A 21,118-nucleotide genomic window follows, 5' to 3' on the forward strand; every position below is an offset into this window, starting at 1 on the left:
CCACAACCAGAACCAGGACTCTAAATGTCAACACTTTCTGCAACCCCACAAACCACTCCACACTCCACCTGATGAGCTTGAAATGGGTTCCTTTCAGGCTCTTCTCCATGTGTGTTCACACTGAAGTGATGCCATTCCAATAGTTGGGAAGAATAACAAAAAATGTTTAGCCCACAATTTCACTGCTATTTTTTTTTTAATTAGAAATGCCCTAAACTTTGCAAATAATTTCTTTGCACAAAAGTAAGTTACCATGCAGACCTTTGACTGACCTGCTACAGCTGGCCATACATGTGTTCTTAGCTAAAACCCCTTCCCCTCTTCCAGCTCACTTACCAAACCCAGCATGTTTCTATCCTACTGATCTCATCAGCAAAGATGAATAGAATGATGGAATGTCTACTCCTGATCCTTCCTCCCCAACTCTAATATTGACAAGCAATACCACAACTCCAGTCCCTCGCCCTCCCCTGTGCTGCTGGCAAGTCACAGCAAGAGTAGGAATCTCCCTGGCCTTTCCAATGGGGCTGCCCAGGGCTGTATGACAGTCAAAACCTAGAGCAGTCTTATTAAATCTCTCATTAGTTATTTTTTTCTGATTCAGCAGAGAAAACCCTGCATCCAAGATGACAGGAAAAAGCTTAGAGGAAAGCTCAGCATATGGCAGTAGTAAAATACTTAAGGACTCTAAGAGGGCTTTTAAGGGCAGAGCTCCACCAGAGCCCTTATTGTCCATTCTGCTCTAGAGCATCTTGGGCTTTTCCTGGCAGGCTCCTATCATGGCTCATGGCTTTCTGCACATTTCAGATGAGAACTAAAGGCATCAGATTAGGCAAGCTCAGGGTGAGGAGGATGATATCACTCTCTTGGACTGTCTGGTGAAATGCACAAATCTTGGGATATTTGCATATTATAATGTATACAGAACATGCACACTATGTACATGTGGATAAGGGCAACCTGTAACAATACAAAGATCTAAATAATAAGGGATGTATTGGACTTGGTTCAGTGCCCAGTAACATCCCTAAAAGGCAGGAAAACTTCACTGCTGTCAACAAAGCTAAAGGCACAGTAACAATAAATGAGAGAGATTTCACAATTACAAATTCTGTATAAGCTTACTCTGCAAATATTCATTTGACGATACTTGCAGATTGAGAAAGAAAAGAAACGAAAACATCAAACCCCCAACAAAACCCCCAACATTCCTCCCCCTAAATTCTTGGGGCTAGTCTCTTCATGTATTTTAAATTAGGCAAAAATGAGCTGGTTTAATTCATAGTGCAAGTAGAAGAACCAGCAGTAAAAGAGCCTCTTTGACACTATGAATAAACCCCACATACACAAAGATAAATAGAAGGGTGCTGCATGCAAAATGAAACAGTGAAGCCTGTTAGACACGTGTGTATTTTATTAAGAGGAATACACTTACCCTACATCAGGAATAACCATATAAATCACGGGGCCTCAGTTCACAGCCATTTAACAATCTTCTATAAATACCAACTAAAAATATTCACTTCAAACACATTTGGTTCCATTCACTTCCCAGTGCCTATAAATAATCTCTCAGTCAAACAGGAAACCAATGCTGATCCACAGACTACTCTAATCAGTCCACACAAATCACTCCTTGTAATTTCAATAAAACACTCAAAGGATCTGAGGAATCATAAATAAGCAAAGAACTAACAAATTCTCCAAATTGATCCTAGCTTGCAGTTCCCTATTTAGGTATCCCTGAAGCACAGCATGCATCAGATTTCTCAACACCTGTGCCCCAGGTGGATGCTTACCTGAGCTGCTGGATTAGATCTTCCCCTTCTTTAATAACATTGAGGGTAGCATCCAGGGTGGCTGTTTGCTGCTGCTGAAACTGCTTGATAAGCTCCTGAACTGCATCCACAGAGTCAGCACAGACATCCTCTAAGAGCTCCTTCTGCAGATCTTCCATCCATGTCCACAGCTGGAAAGAAGGGGAGGGAAATATAAATCAGAGAGGGATAGAGATTTAACCCTTTTGCTCTCTAATTCCAGATCAATAGGCATTAACTCAGGCTGCATGTTTCACAGGAAAACTGACCTAAAATTTGTATACCTAAAAAGATACATTTGTTATTGATTCCATTTAAAGGAAGAAAATAAGATAAATATAATATCAGGTAGTTTTCTAAAAAACCCAATTCAATTTCTGTTCATTATACAACAATAACTAATTATTTTATTCTGAATAACTCTTTATATGAGCAACAAATTAAAATCTCCTATAGCTGTGATATCCTAACCCTTTCAGGAGCTGAGCACTATCAGCTGCTATTAATTTCTCATGCAACTGAAGCCTGTTGCAGGACAGACCTACAATCTTTGGAATGTGTGTATGGTACTGACTAGTCTAGCTGTGCCTGCTCAGCTATGCCTTCCCAGGGGTTGAGGTTTTGGGGTTTCTTTTTGTTTCCAGCACTTAAACCCCCTCCTCAAAACACACTCAGACTCTGCATTTTAACTCTGGGAAAATCCAAACATAGGAGACAGCAATATCACCAATCAACCCCAAGCAGATCCATTAATTATGAATAGTCTTGACTACCAGTTTTAAAGCCACAATCACAGCAACAAATCATTGCAAGTGCTTAGATGAGAATTTCCAGCCAGCTGCTCATCAGAGGTCTGGACAGGGGCAGGAATGCCCCGGCAGCCTGTCGCTGGCTGCAAAGGCTTAAAGGAACGGAGGTTTTCCCTTTAAGCCTGTGCTGAAAAGTGAGTGTAAAATTGCACCAACCGAGCTGGCAGCCTGCCAGCCAACCCTAATGACTCCACCAGAGACTTTTCTGTGCCACGCCTGCCCCATTAACCCACATTTTGCTGGTATGTGCTGCTGGCAGCAGTGAAGCACCAGAGTGAGAAACACCAGCGCCCTGGGAAATGTCAAAGGATGCGGTGCCGGCTACGGCTTCTCCCACAGGCATGTCCCAGGGACTGCAGAGCTTTGTCCCACAGGGACCTAGGGGTGAACATAAAGCAGAGAAGGACATTGTGTGTGGGTGGCAAAGCACTAGTAAAATGTTTGTGCTCAAAACGAGTTGCACTGGATCCTCATCCTACAGCATTTCCTCTGAGACTGCGAATTCTGCACGTCCACAATAAACGAGAGGAGGATGGGGATGTCTAAAGCTTCAGCTGCCAAAAGGCAGCCACTAAGTCAGCCTAAGGCCAGTCACTAAGTGCTACACTATACACACACAATGGACTTCAAGGATATTATCCTGGTCCAAATCAAATTCATCAAAATTAGAAACTGTCTCAGCATGCTCATGATATCAGAAACGGGAGAGTGCCTTCTGCTGTCCCCACCTCTGACTCCTTGCTTAAGAGACTTACAAAAACAAGTACTAGAACATATGCCTTACTTGTTGGCTTTTCAGAGTCAGCTTTCAATTATTTGGGTAAACTCTTCTGTTTATTCATAAATATTGTAATCAGAATGGCCTGCCCAACTACTGGCCTGAAATGGAATGTCTTTACTTGGCATATTTACATATTTTCACATTCTTAGGAAAAAGGCATAGTATAAAAGGGGAACAATTAATCAAAGAAACAAATGTAAGTGCATAGGCATGAGAAATTAGTGAAAAAATGAAAACATATTTAACCAGCCAAAGAGAGGGCTTTTCAGTTGTGGTCTGAGGTCCATGTGCTGAACTTTGGGAAGCTGCCATAAAGGGAAAATGCCTTAGTGCCTTTATATGTTAATTATATTGAGAATCTTCCTGGTTTTGATCCAATCCCTGCAAACAATCCGAACGCACTCAAACAGTAGGGACAACTGGACCAAAACAGACAAGGACCAGGTTGTTCAGGAATATTACTTCTGTTTATCAGGTCTTCAAGTAACAGAGCACTTTGTAAATACAGTAAAATAGTTATGTGTATAAATCATCCTTCTGTTTTGAGGTGGGAAAGACAGTGGTTTTTTTAACTCCTTGCAGTTTTTTGTTCCCTTTTCAACTTACAAAGCTCAGGGAATTTTCTTTACAAAAATGAAAGTGAAATCAGGAATTTTGTTCATTTTTAGAATCTGCTATTTTCTTGAAATTATGTTAAAGTAGAGGAGAAAGTTTCCAAACTTCAGAGGAAAATCTTGTGCTCAAAAGTGTCTCTGGATCCTTACTTTTCAGAAGGAGCATTGGATATTTAAGATTTTATCCACTTTTTGAGTAGGCTTCTAAATCTGTTTCAAAATACTTAAACATAAGTTGCATTGTATTCACCTGGAACCAAAACACTCATTAATTTCAGAAAGCACTCAAATATATTAACTCATATTAGCTTCAGATGTTTCCATTAATGACCTCTGACTGTAAGGATTTGCATAATAAAATCTATCAGAATCTAGGTCATCCTTGACTCAGAGGCCTTTAATCCTTTAGACTCCACCAATCCCTGGAAAACCCTAATACAAAGAATCAGTCGATATTAATAAGATTAGGAAGATCTCTCTGGAACAAATCACAATAGGAACCTGATTCCAAAACCTCCTAGGTTATGTGCTAATAGCACCTGAAATAAATTGCTACCAAGCACCATTTGTGAATGCCACAGCAATGAAAAGACCAATTCCATGTCACTGCAACACCACAGTCAGAACAGCTGTTAATCAAAAAATAGAAATCACCTCCTGGTTGTCACTACTCAGGAAAATCAGTACCTCTTAGGGCCTGATGTTTCATTCCAATGCAAGTATTTGACCGATTAAAAAAAAAAATCCTGACTATTAAAGCCCCAAATCAGTGGATACCTTGTGCATCTCCAGTCCATGCTGTGACCTACTCTAAGCTAGACAGCTTAGACCAAATAAACTATTCCCATTGAAATCTGACATACTGCACAGCACAACTTTTATTTCATACTTGCAGAAATTGACTTCTTTTATTCTTAGCACAAACAAAATTTGTGAGTACTTGTCCCATTCCCATATATCAAACTATTACTAAGGTACCACTTGATCCCATACAGGGGGTGTATGTAGATATGTACAGATATTCCAAATATAGAAGCAGTATTTCCACATCCACCTGTGGTGATTTTCACTAAGTTTGCCAGTCATGTATCCAGAAAAGGAAACAACCTCTGCATTATGTTACTTAACAGGTACTAAACAAAAAATATAGAATCCTAGAAAACAATACAGAAGTACGACAAAAGTAAGTTTTGTTCTTCCTTCAGCTGATCTATGTTTTTATGTTTAATTGGATATGGAGAGCACAATGCATTAGTGGTAGCACCTGAATTAAGTCTATCAGAGGTCTGATATAAATCTGACCCATGCAAACTACATGTAAAAATGTCATAGTTGTTAGCTATGAGAAGTCCCAAGTAAGTACCTAATCACTAAGGCCTTAATGCAGAAGTCCACAGTGGGTCCACAATTGAAGCTTTATCTATCAAGGCTGTACAAAAGAAAACGAATTCTTCTCTGATTACTAGAACAGTGGGAAAGAAGAATGACATCCCTCCTTTCTTTTGGGGTAGCATCTGGTGCCCCTCATGCATTTTGACAACAACTTTTGCATCTTTCTTGGATATGAAACTCAGACACTTTCCCTCCATCCAAGAGACAATACAGCTCTTTATTCCCAGCTACTTCATCTGATTAAATACCCTTCATTTTGCTCAAGTACTTAGTGAGACCACTTAACTGGAGGTTTGAAGGACACCTGTGCCTGTTACCTAAAAATTAATGCTTTTGACTTAGAAAAAGGAACCACTTTAAACAAAATCTAAAACCTAAAGAGCTTGCTAAGAAAATGTTGCCTGCATGATTGGAATAACTATTAAACACCCAATGCTTATATAGTGCTATTTGTAAATGACAGAGATGAGTTATAATCCCCTCAAAAAGCAGTTTAAAAACACTGAGTTATGGGAGCAGTACAAAGAACCAGTTCAAATCCAGGAGATTTACTGTGTACAACATTTTTGCTAGTCTTAAAAACAAGGATGTTAATGGACACAAGCAACTTCCCAGGGTGTGTGTTCTACCCCTTTATTATGTCAGAGAAGCATCATGGATTGCAGGGCAGGCCCCAAAAGGATGCTCATGATAACTCAGGAAGAGAACATTGATCACAGCAATGAAGATTAGAGCAGAAGAATTCAGTGTCATGCAGGGACCCTGCTGCCACCCCACGAATTGCAATGTGAGTGTTCAGAAAACCAAGGGCAGGCTGAAAAAACCCCCCAAAACACACAATCAAAACTGCTCCAGAGAGAGATGTCCATCAACTCTATTTCCCTCTGTTACTATGCTATTCTTATACAAGTCTATTCTATGGCAATAATATTTAGCTTTATCATAATTTGCACTAGGAAGTCACACAGATCCCAAGTTCAGGTTAATTTATGGCAGATCTTCAGTCTGCACTTGTGTTAAGGCACCTGTTCAAATGCTGTTGTGCATCCAGCTTGACTGCACAGCCTTTACTAAATTGCCTCCACACCAAAATGGTGGTGAAGATAAAATTTTCCAGTGCAATTAACCTTCATCAGGTTGTATTTATTCACACTTAGAGTGCATTCAGTCCCGTTTCAGTTGAGAGAACTGAGGGTTGCTGTAAATTGGAAGCATATTTCAGCAACATGGTCCAAAGTCACATTCAAACTCTCAAGAAAACGTCAACAGAAACACAGAAAACAAGGTCTGTAATGATGAGCTACAAAGTGACCTCTTGCCACCAGCAAGGTGTCACATGATGGCAGCACACTAAAAGGTGACAGGATGGGATATGACCAGACACTACATATGAAATGCCACAATCTACGACTTCCCCAGTAAGATACAACTCATGAGACTCCCTGCTGCAAGACCTAATGTTACCAGATACCACCAAACTGGTTGGGAAGAAATGCCAAATGGAAAGGGAACATCCTGTGAAAAAACCCATCTGATCTCTCCGTAACCTCTTTCTTGCTTTTTTCCTTTTCCTTGCCAATTTCTTGACATTCATCCTTGGTTGGGCTGCATCTGGTGCTTCTGTATGCTCAGGCTTTTTAATTAGTCACCTTGCTTGTGGCAAAAGGATTTGCACTGCCTAAACATATGATGCTTTTTCCAAGTCCTGCATGGACCAGATTGATACAGCACAAAATAATCTCCTCTCAAGAGAAACATGATTTGGGTAGATAGGCTTATATCAGGGAGTGTATAGATCCCCAGCCCAAGGTCATGTAATTGTAATTCAGGTACTATTTGATCTAGAAGAGAAAACTGATTTATAAGTGAAGAATCAAATCCATATGTTCTATGCTTCTTCTGCCACCATCACAAATTGTAAAAGCATGTTTCTCTTCTAGTATAATTTTAACATGTTATTTGTAATTAGGAATATGATTGTAATTAACTTCAGTAACTGCAATAATTCTCAAATTTTGCACTTGATCGTACTGGCTTAGAAAAGTTCTTCCTGCATTGGAAGATTTCCTCAGTTTTACACCAGTATGATACAGTACAGTTTGGCGCAGGAGAAGCTTCCCACACTACAAATGTGGCAATCTACTAAAATAAATGCAGGTACCACTACATTCTCCTGTATATTGTTCATTGGCTCTAAACATCACTTCTCAAGTGGAAGCTGCAGCACTTCCTCTGTGCCTTTTCCAGTGGCTGGCTGTATCTGTCACTCACAGTCTTACCCTGATCTGCTGCTTTGAGCCTTTTGTAACTTTGTGCACTATGCCCTGGGAATTGCAGAAATAATTTGTGACAACTCTGATTCATTCTGAAACATACGAAGGACTTAAAAAACAGCATGACTTTTCTTTAGCCAGTCAGTCTTGTTGGATTCATTGACTTGAGCCACTCCACTGACACCATTTTCAACTAGACAAATAGACTCCAGTGCAGAGACTTCAGATGAAAGACAGAAGGTGTCTTTTTGAGTGATGAGTGAATTACAGGAGTGTACCTGTATGGCTTTGATGAAGATTTACTCAGTACACAAATTATTGCAGGCTGCCCACTCTGGTGCCTTTGCACACAGCACTGAAACCCACGCACTGGAACTGGGAGAAGCTCATCTTCCTCAGCTTCAGGAAATCAGAACGGGCAGAACTGTCTAATAAAAGAGTGCTTTATGAGAGTTGGCACATACTATTTAAAGATGCTCATAAAACTCTCTTTTAGCTGCAGCACAAACCACTGTTACCTGCAGAGTGAGGCATACAGGCTGCAGAACTATTTCCACAACACACAAAACACATGCAAGGGCCTCAAAAGCCAAGGAAAATATTTGAGTGGAGCCATTGGTCTGTAACAATGCTGGTGAATGGCCTGAAAAATGTGGATAACAAGGTATGAACTTAAATGAAGTCTACAGAGATCCTTTGGCTAGCACATGGTGGAAGGACAGAAAGAACTTCTCTTCCGTGCACAGGTTTGACTTTCTGACATTTCGTTTATGTGGCTGCATTTAAAAGCATTTAATTCTCATCACTTTGATTCTGTCTCTTACCAATCTTTTGCCATCACAGATGGCAGAATTTTATTCACTAGTGGTCTGGCTGTGCTTCAAACTCCCCTGCTCAAAAGCAGGATGTGCTGCCAGGATACCACAGCTCTTTTCTTTCCCAGCTACTTAATCCTTCATTAAAAAAAAAACTTGCTTCTGGGCAACAAATGGACAGCAAAGAAGGGCACCCTGTACCACCCCAGCTGTCCTGGTTCCTCAGTCCCAGATCTTTGATAGCTTTACTGACAAGATTTAGCTCTGCAAAAAAACCACCAAAGTTAATGACTGCTGAATGTTGGCATTTTGGTCCAGACCACAGTCTACTCTCTGGAGTTGGAGGGGGATTTGCTTTTATTTTGCTGCTTCATGGTAATTGATTGCTGATAACCCAGAGCTGGTTTGGATAATTTTGATGTTTCAGCTTTCCTTCTTTTTTGAAATCTGAAATATAATATGAGAAAAGGAACAAAAGTGCTGTCTAGGACAGGAACAGTGTGTAAGACAAACACATGTTCAGAGAGCAAGACCTCTTCAGAACTTCCAGAAGCAGCCAGCAAGTGGAGTTGCTAAACTGAATATCCCCTGCATCACAAATCTTTATTATCTAGTGGGCGATTGCTCTGTAAAGTCAATATTAGCACCAAAAGTCAAACAACAAATTTTTAGGTTCAGTAACATTAACTTTGATTCCTGTGTCAATTCACAGTGAGTGACAGGATTACAGGATATATCCCAGAACCACTGTCATGTTTTCTCCATGATTAACTTCGATATATTCTGTCAGCTCTTCTGATGGGAGTCAATGGCAGCTGCCCTCAGTCCCGTGAGCTTTCTGCTCCCTGCACCCCAGCAGCTCTGCCTCAAAGTGAAGAACAAGCCCTGTCAGAATTAGTGTTCTACACTGAAGTAATCTCCTAATCACAATATTCAACTCAAGCAGAGAAAATTTAATTTCACAGGTCTTGGTTATCAAGCAAAATTAAGTTAGCAGTGCCTGCAATAAACACTGTTACCATTCCTGACTGATAGGACAGACCCACTCCATTACCCAGTTGAGTAACTCCACTGATGTCTGTGGGGTGACCAAGGTGACCTGCTGACCACAAATAATATAAGTTATAGTATAGGAAACTGTCTGACACTTAATGGTCCAGGACTTAGCTCTCACTTTCTCACACCCTTATCAGACAAGATTTTCACAGTGAAACTTTCCATACCAGGTGCCTGCCTAAGGCTGAATTTGATGAATTTTGAGTTAAAAGGGCCAGAATGAGAGGAAGGGACAAAAAAGGTATTTTGCCTGTGTTAGTTTTAGTTCTGTTTAATGAGATGCTCCAGATCCTCAATGCTTTTAAGCAAGGGTTTGAAATTTTGCAGGGCTTAGCCTTGATGTCAAGAATACACATTATGTCATGCATGTGAAAATTTTCCCAAATTTGATCACTCAGTAGACCTCTGCCAAGTTCCAGTTTGCACATGTTCATAGTAACCTGTTAGGAATCTGGCAGTTCCTTTTTCTCAACATTATATATTTCTGAGCATATTCATCCCCCATTCTGTGGGCCAGGTAGAACACATGGCAGGTTCAACATGGAATTGCCTGCACCAAGCACCTTGTCCTGCTGCTCTTCTGACCCACTAAAGAACAACAGTGCACAGGGCACATGGTCTGAAAACACAGTTCTCTGCCTCTCTGTTTTTTTTCATGCTGGATTCAACACAGAACTGGTAATCTGAGGCCCATTGACAAATGAGAAACCTAGAGGTGGCAAGACATGTTTTTCATGCTCCAAAGAACTATGAAACAATTGCAGAATTGTTTTATAGTTTAGTTAAGGCCCATATAATATAAATGGATCTAAATTCAGTGAAGTTACTTCTCATTTTTAAGTTAGCAACTGCATCACCAGCCAGTACAAGAAGTAACACAACCTAAATCATCACTTAATTATGCAAGAGGACTTAAAAAGTTTTTAATTATATAGAAGTGCTCACAGTGCTCTTTTCAGTCTACATTTTAATACCTGGAAATGTAAAGTACACTGCAGAACCTTAAGTATAAAACTGTGAGACACTAAAATATTAAGATTCAGACAATGAATTGCAAGATGTTTTCTTATGTTTCTTGAGAGTTTTGAGCCTTCAGGGTGTGATTTTATGACATCTGCAACCTCTTCCCCAGGAAGCTCAAAAATTATTCTCTTTTAAACAAAATCAAATGGCAGCCAAGAATCCTCTATCATCATTTGATCCTAAAGCCAAAAGTGCACAGGAAAACATCAACTATCATGAGATTTGTGATAAAAGTGCAAGATCCGACAATCCTGACAATAATTGATTCAGATTTGAAGAAAGAACCTAAATTCAATTACACTTAATCCTGAGAGAAATTATTCAGGTATGAGTCTGCTGAATGCATTTATCCCAGTGATAATATTTATAACTTTAACCTGCCATCCAGATAATTGGATTTGATTCCCACGGTACCAAGTTTCTGCTCACACCATCAGAAATGCCTTGGTCCAAAAGGGTATAAAAATGTTGGCTACAAACTAGAGGAGCATAATGAATGCTACAGGACAGTGGGACACACAAAATCTTGTTTATAGGCATGGCAATAGGACACCTACATTACTCAAGAGTTATGCCACCAACAATCATGTATAGGACTGCTTCTAATTTATGCCTCTAAAGTGTTATTACCACACAAAAAAATCCTCATTTCAGCTTACTGTATGTATTGTTCAATAAGGTCACTTAAAAAAACCATCAAAATAATTGTTACACTTGATTGACTGTGTTTTTGATATTCCTTCAACTCTATGAGTCAGTGTTTAGCAGAAGGGATCCTCTTTAATGCCTTCACATGAAATAAGCAGTGACTCAAGTCTACTGCAGTATAAAAAAGCCACTCTGAACTGACATTACCCACGGGGATATCTGCATTTAAGTGCCTCCCTAATTCAACACTACCTATTGTCCTGAAGAAAATACAGGAAGACTGACTACAAAAGGAAACAATTCTTTGACAAGAGAAAAAAAGTAGGAGCAGTTAAAAGTTTCTCAGGTGGTGGAAATCTGTGCAGTTGCATGTGGAGATGAAGAGGTGGGCAGAGTACAGGTGAAGCAGTGAGAAGCTCACAGTCAATGAACTCATCCACACCTGGGAATTACCACATCAGAAACACAATTCACCTGTGCTAGGAACACTGTCAGAAGAAACATGTTCATTGCAGGAAGATATTTAGAATATTTCCAAAAGAAGAAAAAGTTTTTTCTTTCTACTTATCATTTCACCAGTTGTGTCTCAATAGGTTAATACAACATGAAATAATGAGGATTTGTGGAGCTTAGATGAAAAATGCATCTAGGCCATAGTTTCTTGCATCAGGGCCAAAAAAAATATGAAGGGAACTTTTTTCCATTTCCAGGGTTGTAAGAGAAAGAGCTGTTCATAGTTTAATAAATAGTTTTAGGAACTACAAAGGATGAAATTAATAATGATAGGTATTATTAAGTAAGTGATAACGTCTTCTAGAATAATGCAAAATGTGTCAGGTGTTAAGCAGGTTAACATAGCAACCAAACTGCTTTCTCCTCACTGCAAGACACTCCCAAGTGACGGGTTTGGATGGTCATAGCAAGTCCAGCCTCAGGCTCAGCATGGCACATAGGAGGGCAAAGGAGACCTGTATGAGCATCAGGACTGGAATGGCTCCTGTTAAACACCAGGAATAGACTTCAGATCTCCCACTGCAACAAAAGGATTCTTTGCCTTGACATCTGCTGTGATTTAAATTGATCTGTTATTACTTACATTTACCTGTTTTATTGTTCATATTGAGGAGTGTCAATTACATTGGTTAACTTGCCATTTTACAATACACAAGAAGGGCCAAGCAATGACTCATTCCTACCTAAGCCAATCTATTTATAGCATAAAAAGGCAAACACAGATACAAACACATGCTAAGGCTCTCCTGTTATAATGCTTTCCCCTTTGTACCAATCCCTCCCAGCAGTCTTTTGTTTCACTGTGTCTGTGGGGATTCCTACAGCTGGCAGACACTAAAACCACAGCAACTTCCTCACTTAATAGTTTTGGCAGAAAACCCCAAGATACTGAGTTGTGTGGGTTTCACCAGTGCAGAAACATGTCACTGAGGAGCCAGGTGGTGGCACACAGTGAAAATGACTTCAGAAAAACAGTGTTTGGCTGCTACAGGAGTGACTTAACACAGGAGTAAGTAAATGAAAACTTCCCCTTGCAGAGCGCCTGGGCATCCTCAGGCTTTGGGGGACTCTTGAAGACTGAACAGCTTTATCAACCCAACCCAGTGGCTGTCATTTGTTATGATGGACGTGGATTCCTGTGTCCACCTGACCTTGCTGTTGTCCCAGCAATGCTACAGCTCCCTTGACTGTCCCTCTGGAGATGGAGCCACAGAATCATAGAATAGTTTGGGTTGGAAGGGACCTCTATAGGAGAGAGTCACCCAGAATCTGTCCACTCTGGGTCTCATAAAAAAGACATGCATTAATTACTGAACTTTCTAAGAAGACATCACAGAACCAATCTGTCTCATGGGAAAACATTCATGAGGCAAAGACTTAGCATTTACTCTAGAGAACATTACATCTAGAGAACAGCACTGATGCTATCACAGGAGACTAGTTTTTAAAATCATTTTTTTAAAATGTGAATTTTTTATACATCTGCATTTTTATTCACCAAAACAGAGCTCATTAAAATCAGGTGTGTAGAGCAGGCAAACTCCCTTCTTGTTGAAGAAGAACATGAGTTTAATGCACTGCAATCCCAATCCCTTCATACAGGGAGGCTTTATTTCCCAAAGCCAAATTAGGCTACACAATACCAGTTACTTTTTTTTTACTAGTCATCACCTGCATAGGTGAATCAAGGTTAATCACAGCAGGAAACTGTTAAGAATTAATTTTTACTGAGGAAATAACCAATTAAGTTTCCCCCGTGGCAAACCAGCATAGCTGAAAGTGTTTGAGCAACTCTGGGAACAACAGCATTATCCACAAGCTGAAAGTAAACTATATCTTAGTATATTACAGAAGCACGATGTAAAAGAAAAGCCTTCATCTACCAACAGCTATAGCATGCTGTAAACTCCATCCTCCATACACATATAAATAAATGTATGCATGTACCTTCTACATCAGGGGCTCCCCAACACACTGGAGCCTGATACGTGCAACTTGTTTGTAACATGTAAAGCAACAAGCACAGGCAAAGCTTTCAGCTTCTCAGCTGAGATCTCAGATCTTCCTGATCAAGCATGCTTTCACAAACAGATGCTGCAGAGCATGAAAACAACCATCCTGACTAATTCCATCTCTCTCAGCAGAAACCCTATCTTTAAAAGTCACTCACCACTGAATGGCCTTTGGACTGCAGAAAACGTGAAGTATGCTTTAATTACATCCCCAGTGGCCTCCCATTTGGTGTCCTGTCCACTGTATCTCCTCTGGCAAGTCAGTCTTATCTCTAGATTTTTTTCAATTACACTAAACAGCATTTATTCATGTCCTCACTGATTCACTGTATCAGTATGTGGCTGTTTTTTCGTTAACAATTGTTTTGAAAAATCAAGTTTGCCTCATTAAACAATGTAAGATTTCTAGTAACGCATAATGATATTGCATACATTAATTAACAGTACATTTAAATGGAATCCTCAGAGGATCACACTGCTGACATGTTTATACTTAAAGTGTAAATATCAACTCACATTCTTACAAGAGAATTCTTGCTTTCTAACAATACATTCTAGTTGTGATTAAGCACCACTTGATATAGTGTCGCTGTATTTTAGTGTACTGTAACATTTGTATGTTTTATTCACATTTCCTCTTTACAACAGTTACTCATATGCATGAAATGAACTGGATCATATCAACCCTGTGTGGTGAAAACGCCTTTTCTCTGTGATCTGAGTTTTCAGGCAGCCTCTTGCAGTACTCTACAATACACAGCAAACTTCCCTCATGCACATCTTACCTCTTTGGTGTGGGTGTGGAAGGAGACTGACATGTCCAAGAGAAGTTTCCTCTGTTCCACCCTCCGGACAAAGTCCTGAATCCGAACTTCCAGATGCCGGGCTGCTTTATAGATCTCTTCAGGGTCACATTCCCCGGTCTGAGCCAACTGCTCTGCAGCCTCCAGGAGCTTGTCTGCATTGGTGTACGTATTCTACCAGCAAACAAAGCAAGAAACACGGTATGAGAAATACAACTGTGCTAAGTAAACCCCTGAAAGAGGCTGTTTATCCTTAAGGCATGAAAGCAAGTGATTACCAGAGTTTTAAAACAATGGCAGTATTTCCTAGTGGCATTGCCATCTGTGAAAAGAGAATGTATAAAGCTACGTAGACTAATCCCTGAGTACACATGAAGAAATTCCTTATGTGAAACATACCACCCCAACCCAATCCTGCCAGGCACAGCAATAGGACATCCCACATGTTTATTTCCAAGTTCCCTGCAATTTCTCAAAGATAATGCAATGAAGCAAGTGGGACTGACCAGCTCAGAAGGTGACAGTGCCTCACGTGGCACAGCCACCAGCCCGCTGCAATGGCCTCCCAGCTGCTCTCACATTACAGCATGCAATCATCTTAGCCAGAGATGTCTCAGCCCCAATAAATATCTGCCTTTCACTGGCTTTTGTGAGATAGACCATGTCTTCAAGCTTCTTCTATGCCTTTTTCCTCTTGTCTACTGTTCTGCATCATATTTTTAGATGGAGTCCACATGATTTGCTTGCAGCTGCCAGTATGTAATGTTCATTTCCAGTTTGCCCAGGTCATGTACCTGCCCTGCATTACACAAGAATTTGCACACTGCACTGTCCTGAGTAGATTTACTCCACAACCATGGCCTTTATGATATGAGGTGTATGACTCCTACTTCACAGAGAGGGAACTGAAGAACCCAGAAGCAAATCAATGTACCCAAGACATGCCAGACTGTCAAGTAAGAGAGGGGAATTCCATCCAGCTTACCTCAGGTTTCAAGCTACCTGCCCATCCTTTCTCTCTTTTTCACATCTCTGGAAAACACCAGAGAGACTCATGAATAAGAGGAGAAATGGAAAGTGAGTGCAGTCATCTTCTCCAGAACCATGGAGCTTTGCCTTAGTCAGCTGTGTTTAGCAAACTAAATGGAGCCAGCTCTTGCTGTCATATAAAAGCTTTCTTCACTCAGAATGAGGCCAATAGCTCTTTGGTATTCAACACTTAACAAAAATGAGACACAAAAATATCAGCTTAAGAGTGTTTCAATTACTGGGCTAGATCTTTGGAACTGCTTGGCATTGGCTTGAGACTGCTCTCACTAGGACTTTTAACCTCTGTTTCAATAGTAGAATTCCTTGTCAAAATCCTCCTCAGTTTAAATCACTAACTTGATGTATATACACAAAATATCTTTGAACACTGTGGACACACATGTGCTTCTGAGCGCTACCTGAACACTGTCACAAATAAAAAACACGAATCAAGCTATGTTGTTCCTACTTAGATAACATCCTACTGCAGTCAACAGTTGTTTATTGAGAAAATGTTCAATACAGAGATGGAGCACTGACCTCCAAGTGTTTAATGGGGGAAAATATCTCCAGTTATAAAAAGAAAAGAGAAAACATCTCATTCACTGTTCATTTTCCCAGTTTCTGAAGGCTGACTATAAATATCCGGTATTTGCATTTCTCCTTTTAGACTGTGAAGAACATATTTGAGACAGTTTTGTTACCAATAGTAAATTTTTATTCCCTCACTTTCAGGATACTGCTATAATGGTTAGGCTGTTAACAGCAGCAAAACTTTATGTTTTAATAATCATTTTTTGGAAACCTCTTTAGCTGAGAGTTTGTAAAAAATGTTCCATTTAATGTGATCTGAATTAAGGTCCAGTTTCACTTAACAGAATCCTTTCTGAATGATCCTCTTCCAATAGTATTTGGAGCAGATGCCAAAGCTAGCACGATTTTTCAAAGCCTAGTCCACTCCAGGGTTTTTCACACATTACCACTACAACAGCTCACACACCAATCCAGCTCCCTGAGCAGAAGACTGTTCTTGCTTTTATATGTATTATGTAGCGTACTTGTAAATGCCTCCCCTCTCTCCTTGTAGCGTGGATTTGGGACACAAAACAGTTTTGTTGAAATGCAGTATGGACACAGCTTTGCTGCATTTTGTGCCTAACATATTTAGGTCCATCTCTGCTGAAAGCCATTACAGTTTACTGACTCCAACCTGTGCTACGTTGAATTACCTGTGACGAGATCACTGATACAATGACCAGATGTAAATACACTGGTGAAAAGGGTGTAGGCTGGACACTAGACCTGCCCCTTTGGAGTAGAAAGAATGCAGACTGGCCTCAACAGAGGCTCTGGCCTCACTGCACAGGCAATAAAAGATGTACCAGCCCCTTTGAATTGCACAGGGTTCTCCAAAAGCAAAGGGGATTTTCTGCAGTGAAGCTGATTGGATGTGGAAGGAGCCACACTCAGTGTTTTTTTCCTGGGCTTTGACAGGCAATGTCAGCATACAAGGATGCTTCCCTGAAGAATGCATACCTAATTTTGGATGTGTTTGCATAAATGTGTCATGTACAAAAGGCTTTAACACAGAATATTTTGAGTATGGAGACATTTTTCTTCACCTCTTTTTTCTGTCTTTGTCCACTGAGGTCACAAGTAAGTCTCTGGATTTTAAAAACAGGTGCAGTTTGTGACAGGAAAAACAACTAATGGTTATACTCCTGCCATTCTAGAAGGAAGGCCTGGTGCTGAGAGATTTCCAGCTCACTGTTGCAGATTTAAGAGATTTAGATACATTTCAGATGAGCAGCCACATTTGGGAGTTACCCACCCTCGCCTTGAACTCCTGAGCTTGATGTGCTCATCAGAGGACTGTCCTCTCTTGTCGGCTATTGACACGCATGCACAGCACAGGCCAAATAAGCCAGAGGTTGCTCATTTGCTGAGGGCTTGCTCTACTTCTCTTTGTTTGCTTAAAGTGCACATAAATCATACCAGATGTTGTTACACCTATCAAATATTTTCATGTACATCTATTTCTCTACAAGTATTGAACCAAAGCACTGCTGAACCTTAGAGCTTCATCCTGGTTGGTGCTGTAATGCTGCACTGCTTCCCTGCTCCCTGAATTTTCATCCTGAGCTTGCTGTCTTGTTAAGTGAGCTCCTTGGGGTACAGACCCTAATTTTATTTGTTTGAAGCACTTCATACTTTTTTTGGTGTGATATAACCCTGGATCAGGCATGGTGAGAATTCAAAAAAGAATTAAGTTCTACTGGGAAGAAAAGCATGAAATGCCTCCTTATCCCACCAACCCCAGCCAGAAGAGGTTAGTTCAGATTCCCAGCCCACCTGAGATGTGGCAGGAACACAGGATCTGGCACAACTGCAATCTGGCATTACGATTCAAAACTTTGGAAGAAGGTAAGATCTAATGCAACTGCAGAAGCAAATTTTTGCTACTAGAAGGACAATCATGGCTGTACCCTTTTTGCAAACTGCAGACCCATGAAGGTTTGCTGTAGTATCCTGAAGAAGGTGACACCAAAAAGGACTAATCCCTACAGAAGGGAGATCCCATGAAGAACCTCTCCTCTTTATCTGTGGAGATTGGTTCCTCACAACCAACAATAGCACAAGTTATCCAGGAAAAAAAAATAAATCCATGAGTTACAAAATTATATGCTTTCTGAAAATTTAGGGTTGTGTTGAATTTTTTTCTTAGTACTGTATTAACCCATGACAGAACTGTCATGTGCAAACCCTTGAGATTCTTGGTGAACTGCTAACTGGCATTCCACACTTCTGCACCATTTCATGCACAAACCAACTTCCACATCCTATCTCTTAATAATCTGTGTAGACCAATCTTTGCATAATGACCTATTTCAATCACAAAATCTGCAAACACAAAGAAATCTATCTATCTATCTTTGTGATCTTCCTCACATTTTTAAGGTACCAACCAATTTAATGCAGCATTTTGGTTTTGGTCCATGTGCTTTTACAGAAAGTTCTTCCATGTAATTTTTATCTATGGCTAGGAATGACATATGTAGCTAATTTATTGCTGCATGTTTCTAGGCTGATTACATTGAAAATAGCTGTGTCTAGTGGTAGTCCAGGGCAGAGTTCATGCCCTGAATCTGGACAACTTTTTACAAAACAATCTGCCCCTGCAGATTGTAAAACTCTTTTACAGCTGTTTATTTTATTTGAAGGATTTCCAGGGTAACTGTCTCAGAGTTCTCCAAAGCGTAGTGAGCCATTCCTATTAGCCAGAGAAAGATGTTTTTTGTAAACATCAGGAGAAACATAAGAGGGGAACAGGGCAGGTGATCAGATACATGATCACATTAAACACAAACTACAAGCTCTCCACTTCCCAAGTAGATGTTGAGATAAGGTAGCCCTAGTCTGTATTACCAATTTCTGGGGCTGTGCAAGGCAGTTCCAGGCAAAGGTTCCTTGTATTGATTCAGAGAGCTTTGTCACCTGGGTTTTACAATGGAAAAGGTTTGGAAGAAATGACATCTCTGGAGGCCAGGAAGTTCCAGCCAGAGAGAGAAAGAGGACTAGCTTAGATCTGATATTCTTGACTAAAGATGACTGATGTGAATCCCTTATTATGCCTGCAGGCTTAAATTTAGGAGACTTATTAGGCTTGCTCTGATGTGATATCTCCTTTATGTTTAGAGTTGTGACTCAACTCTTACCAAAGATGAAATGTCTGTATCAGCACTCCTGCTGAGAAGTTGGGATGTCGAGACAAAGTTCAAAGCCTGATCCATCTCTTATTGAAAACAGTAAAAAGGATTTTACTGACTTCAGTGAGAACTGGGTCAGCCTTCTAACCATCTTCCCAAGATCACAGGAGAGAAAAAAATGGCAAAGGGCTAAAAATAGAACTCTGGAGGACTGGTACCTGTTCTGTGCATAGACAGTGAGTAGAACTCCTGCCCAAAGAAACTACAGCATCATTCACATTGGCAAAACTATATAATTATGGAGCTGATTCTGCAGTTCTTGTCAAGCCTTATAAACTACTGTTATCCTTAATTATGAAGCTCAGTTACCGCTATCAGATCCTTTGCTCAAACTACTTTGTTAAAATTAGCTCCAGTATTTGTTGAGGTTATCTCACAGTCAGGCCTTTGTGGAGAATGATATCTTTAGTAACTTGATACTCTAAAGCTAAAATAAGTGACCACAATGAAACATTTCTTTGATAAATAAATCTGGGGTTTAAGGAAGCATCCATCTTTGTCAAAATTTCTCCTCCCTTAAGAAGGGCAAAGGCTAAGTGCATATGATGATTTAATATAAGTTGTGATTTAATTCCATTTGAATTGCACATAATCAAACCAAGACTTACATTCTTACTTGTGCTCTGTGGCTCTAATTCAAAACAGACTTACCAGGAATTAGAGTTACAGAAGTTACAGGCAGAACTTCTCTCTGAGGTCATGCAGCCACTCACTCTGTACAAGATTGTTCCCCATTATACACTAGAATGGAAGCATCTTCAGACCTTTTAAAAAACTATCCAGGCTAATGAAATTTCCATCAGCACCTTCTTCTTCAGACTGTTCTTCCCTTAAATATGGCAATTCATCTTCAGTTTTAATTTATCATAATTTCACCCCAGTTCTCCTTGCACTGATGTCATGCTGACACTGTCTACTTTACACCTCCAGTAATTCCATTATTTCAGTGAATGGTATAAAAAAAATATGTATAATATATTGTATATAAAATGTTTCAAATGCAAGCATATGGCATTTTTAAATATAAATTACATATAAAATATTCCCAGGAATGACAAGGTGGATACAACCCAGAATCCTCACTGACCATTGAGAAGAACCAGGTACCTTTCCATGAATTGTTACTTTTATTTATGATTTCTCCCTCAGGGTTCATACACAAACCAAGATGAATTTATTATTTGAATTTAAAAGAGTGACATTTACACATTACATCAACTGCTGAAATGCCAGATAAATTGATTAAAAGCTACCTTAGACCTTGAAACTAATAAATAAGCAAGATTAGATTTAATATCTGGAAATACATTAGCTAAAAGAATTCCTCTTTGTGCTACTTCATATTGATTGCTTATTTTAGATTAAAATAAAATGTTGGCTGTGGTGTATTTCATCCCATCAATTGTTCATCTCAATCAGGAGTGCACTCATACATCAAGTAGAAAACACTTCCATTACCACAATCATGCTAATTAACTCCAGTGTGATCACAACCATTATGCAATGAAATGCCAGTGAAATATATAGAGAAAAAATGTTTCAAATTACATTGAAAATCACACATCTCATCCAATATTAATAAGTGTGCAAAGACGTCTGTCGTACATAGCACAAGTACACAAAGAACAAAAGCTTGCTTGGCAAAGATCTCCACTTTTCAGCCATCTTCAATGTCATCCTGAGACCAAGAGAGGTGGACAGCTGGGAAAGCAAATTATATGTAGGCTCATTTTGTGCTTATAAGAATATTTCAGAGTTTTTCTTCC

General features: G+C 39.8%; 1 protein-coding gene across 11 annotated transcripts in view; it reads right to left on the reverse strand.

The window, feature by feature from the left end:
- Positions 1–21,118, reverse strand: part of KALRN (kalirin RhoGEF kinase) — a 474,021-nt gene that overhangs the window by 184,642 nt on the left and 268,261 nt on the right. For all 11 annotated transcript variants that reach the window (XM_088058776.1, XM_088058771.1, XM_088058767.1 and 8 more), the window contains 2 exons: positions 14,539–14,730; positions 1,800–1,969 (listed from right to left, as the gene is read on the reverse strand). In XM_088058776.1, the coding sequence (XP_087914902.1) occupies positions 1,800–1,969; positions 14,539–14,730 (362 nt within the window). The remainder of the gene's footprint in view (positions 1–1,799; positions 1,970–14,538; positions 14,731–21,118) is intronic.

This window comes from Pseudopodoces humilis, chromosome 8, assembly GCF_049639895.1.
Source record: "Pseudopodoces humilis isolate 2021_Gansu_Grassland_sample_001 chromosome 8, ASM4963989v1, whole genome shotgun sequence".
NCBI classification, from domain to species: Eukaryota; Metazoa; Chordata; class Aves; order Passeriformes; family Paridae; genus Pseudopodoces; species Pseudopodoces humilis.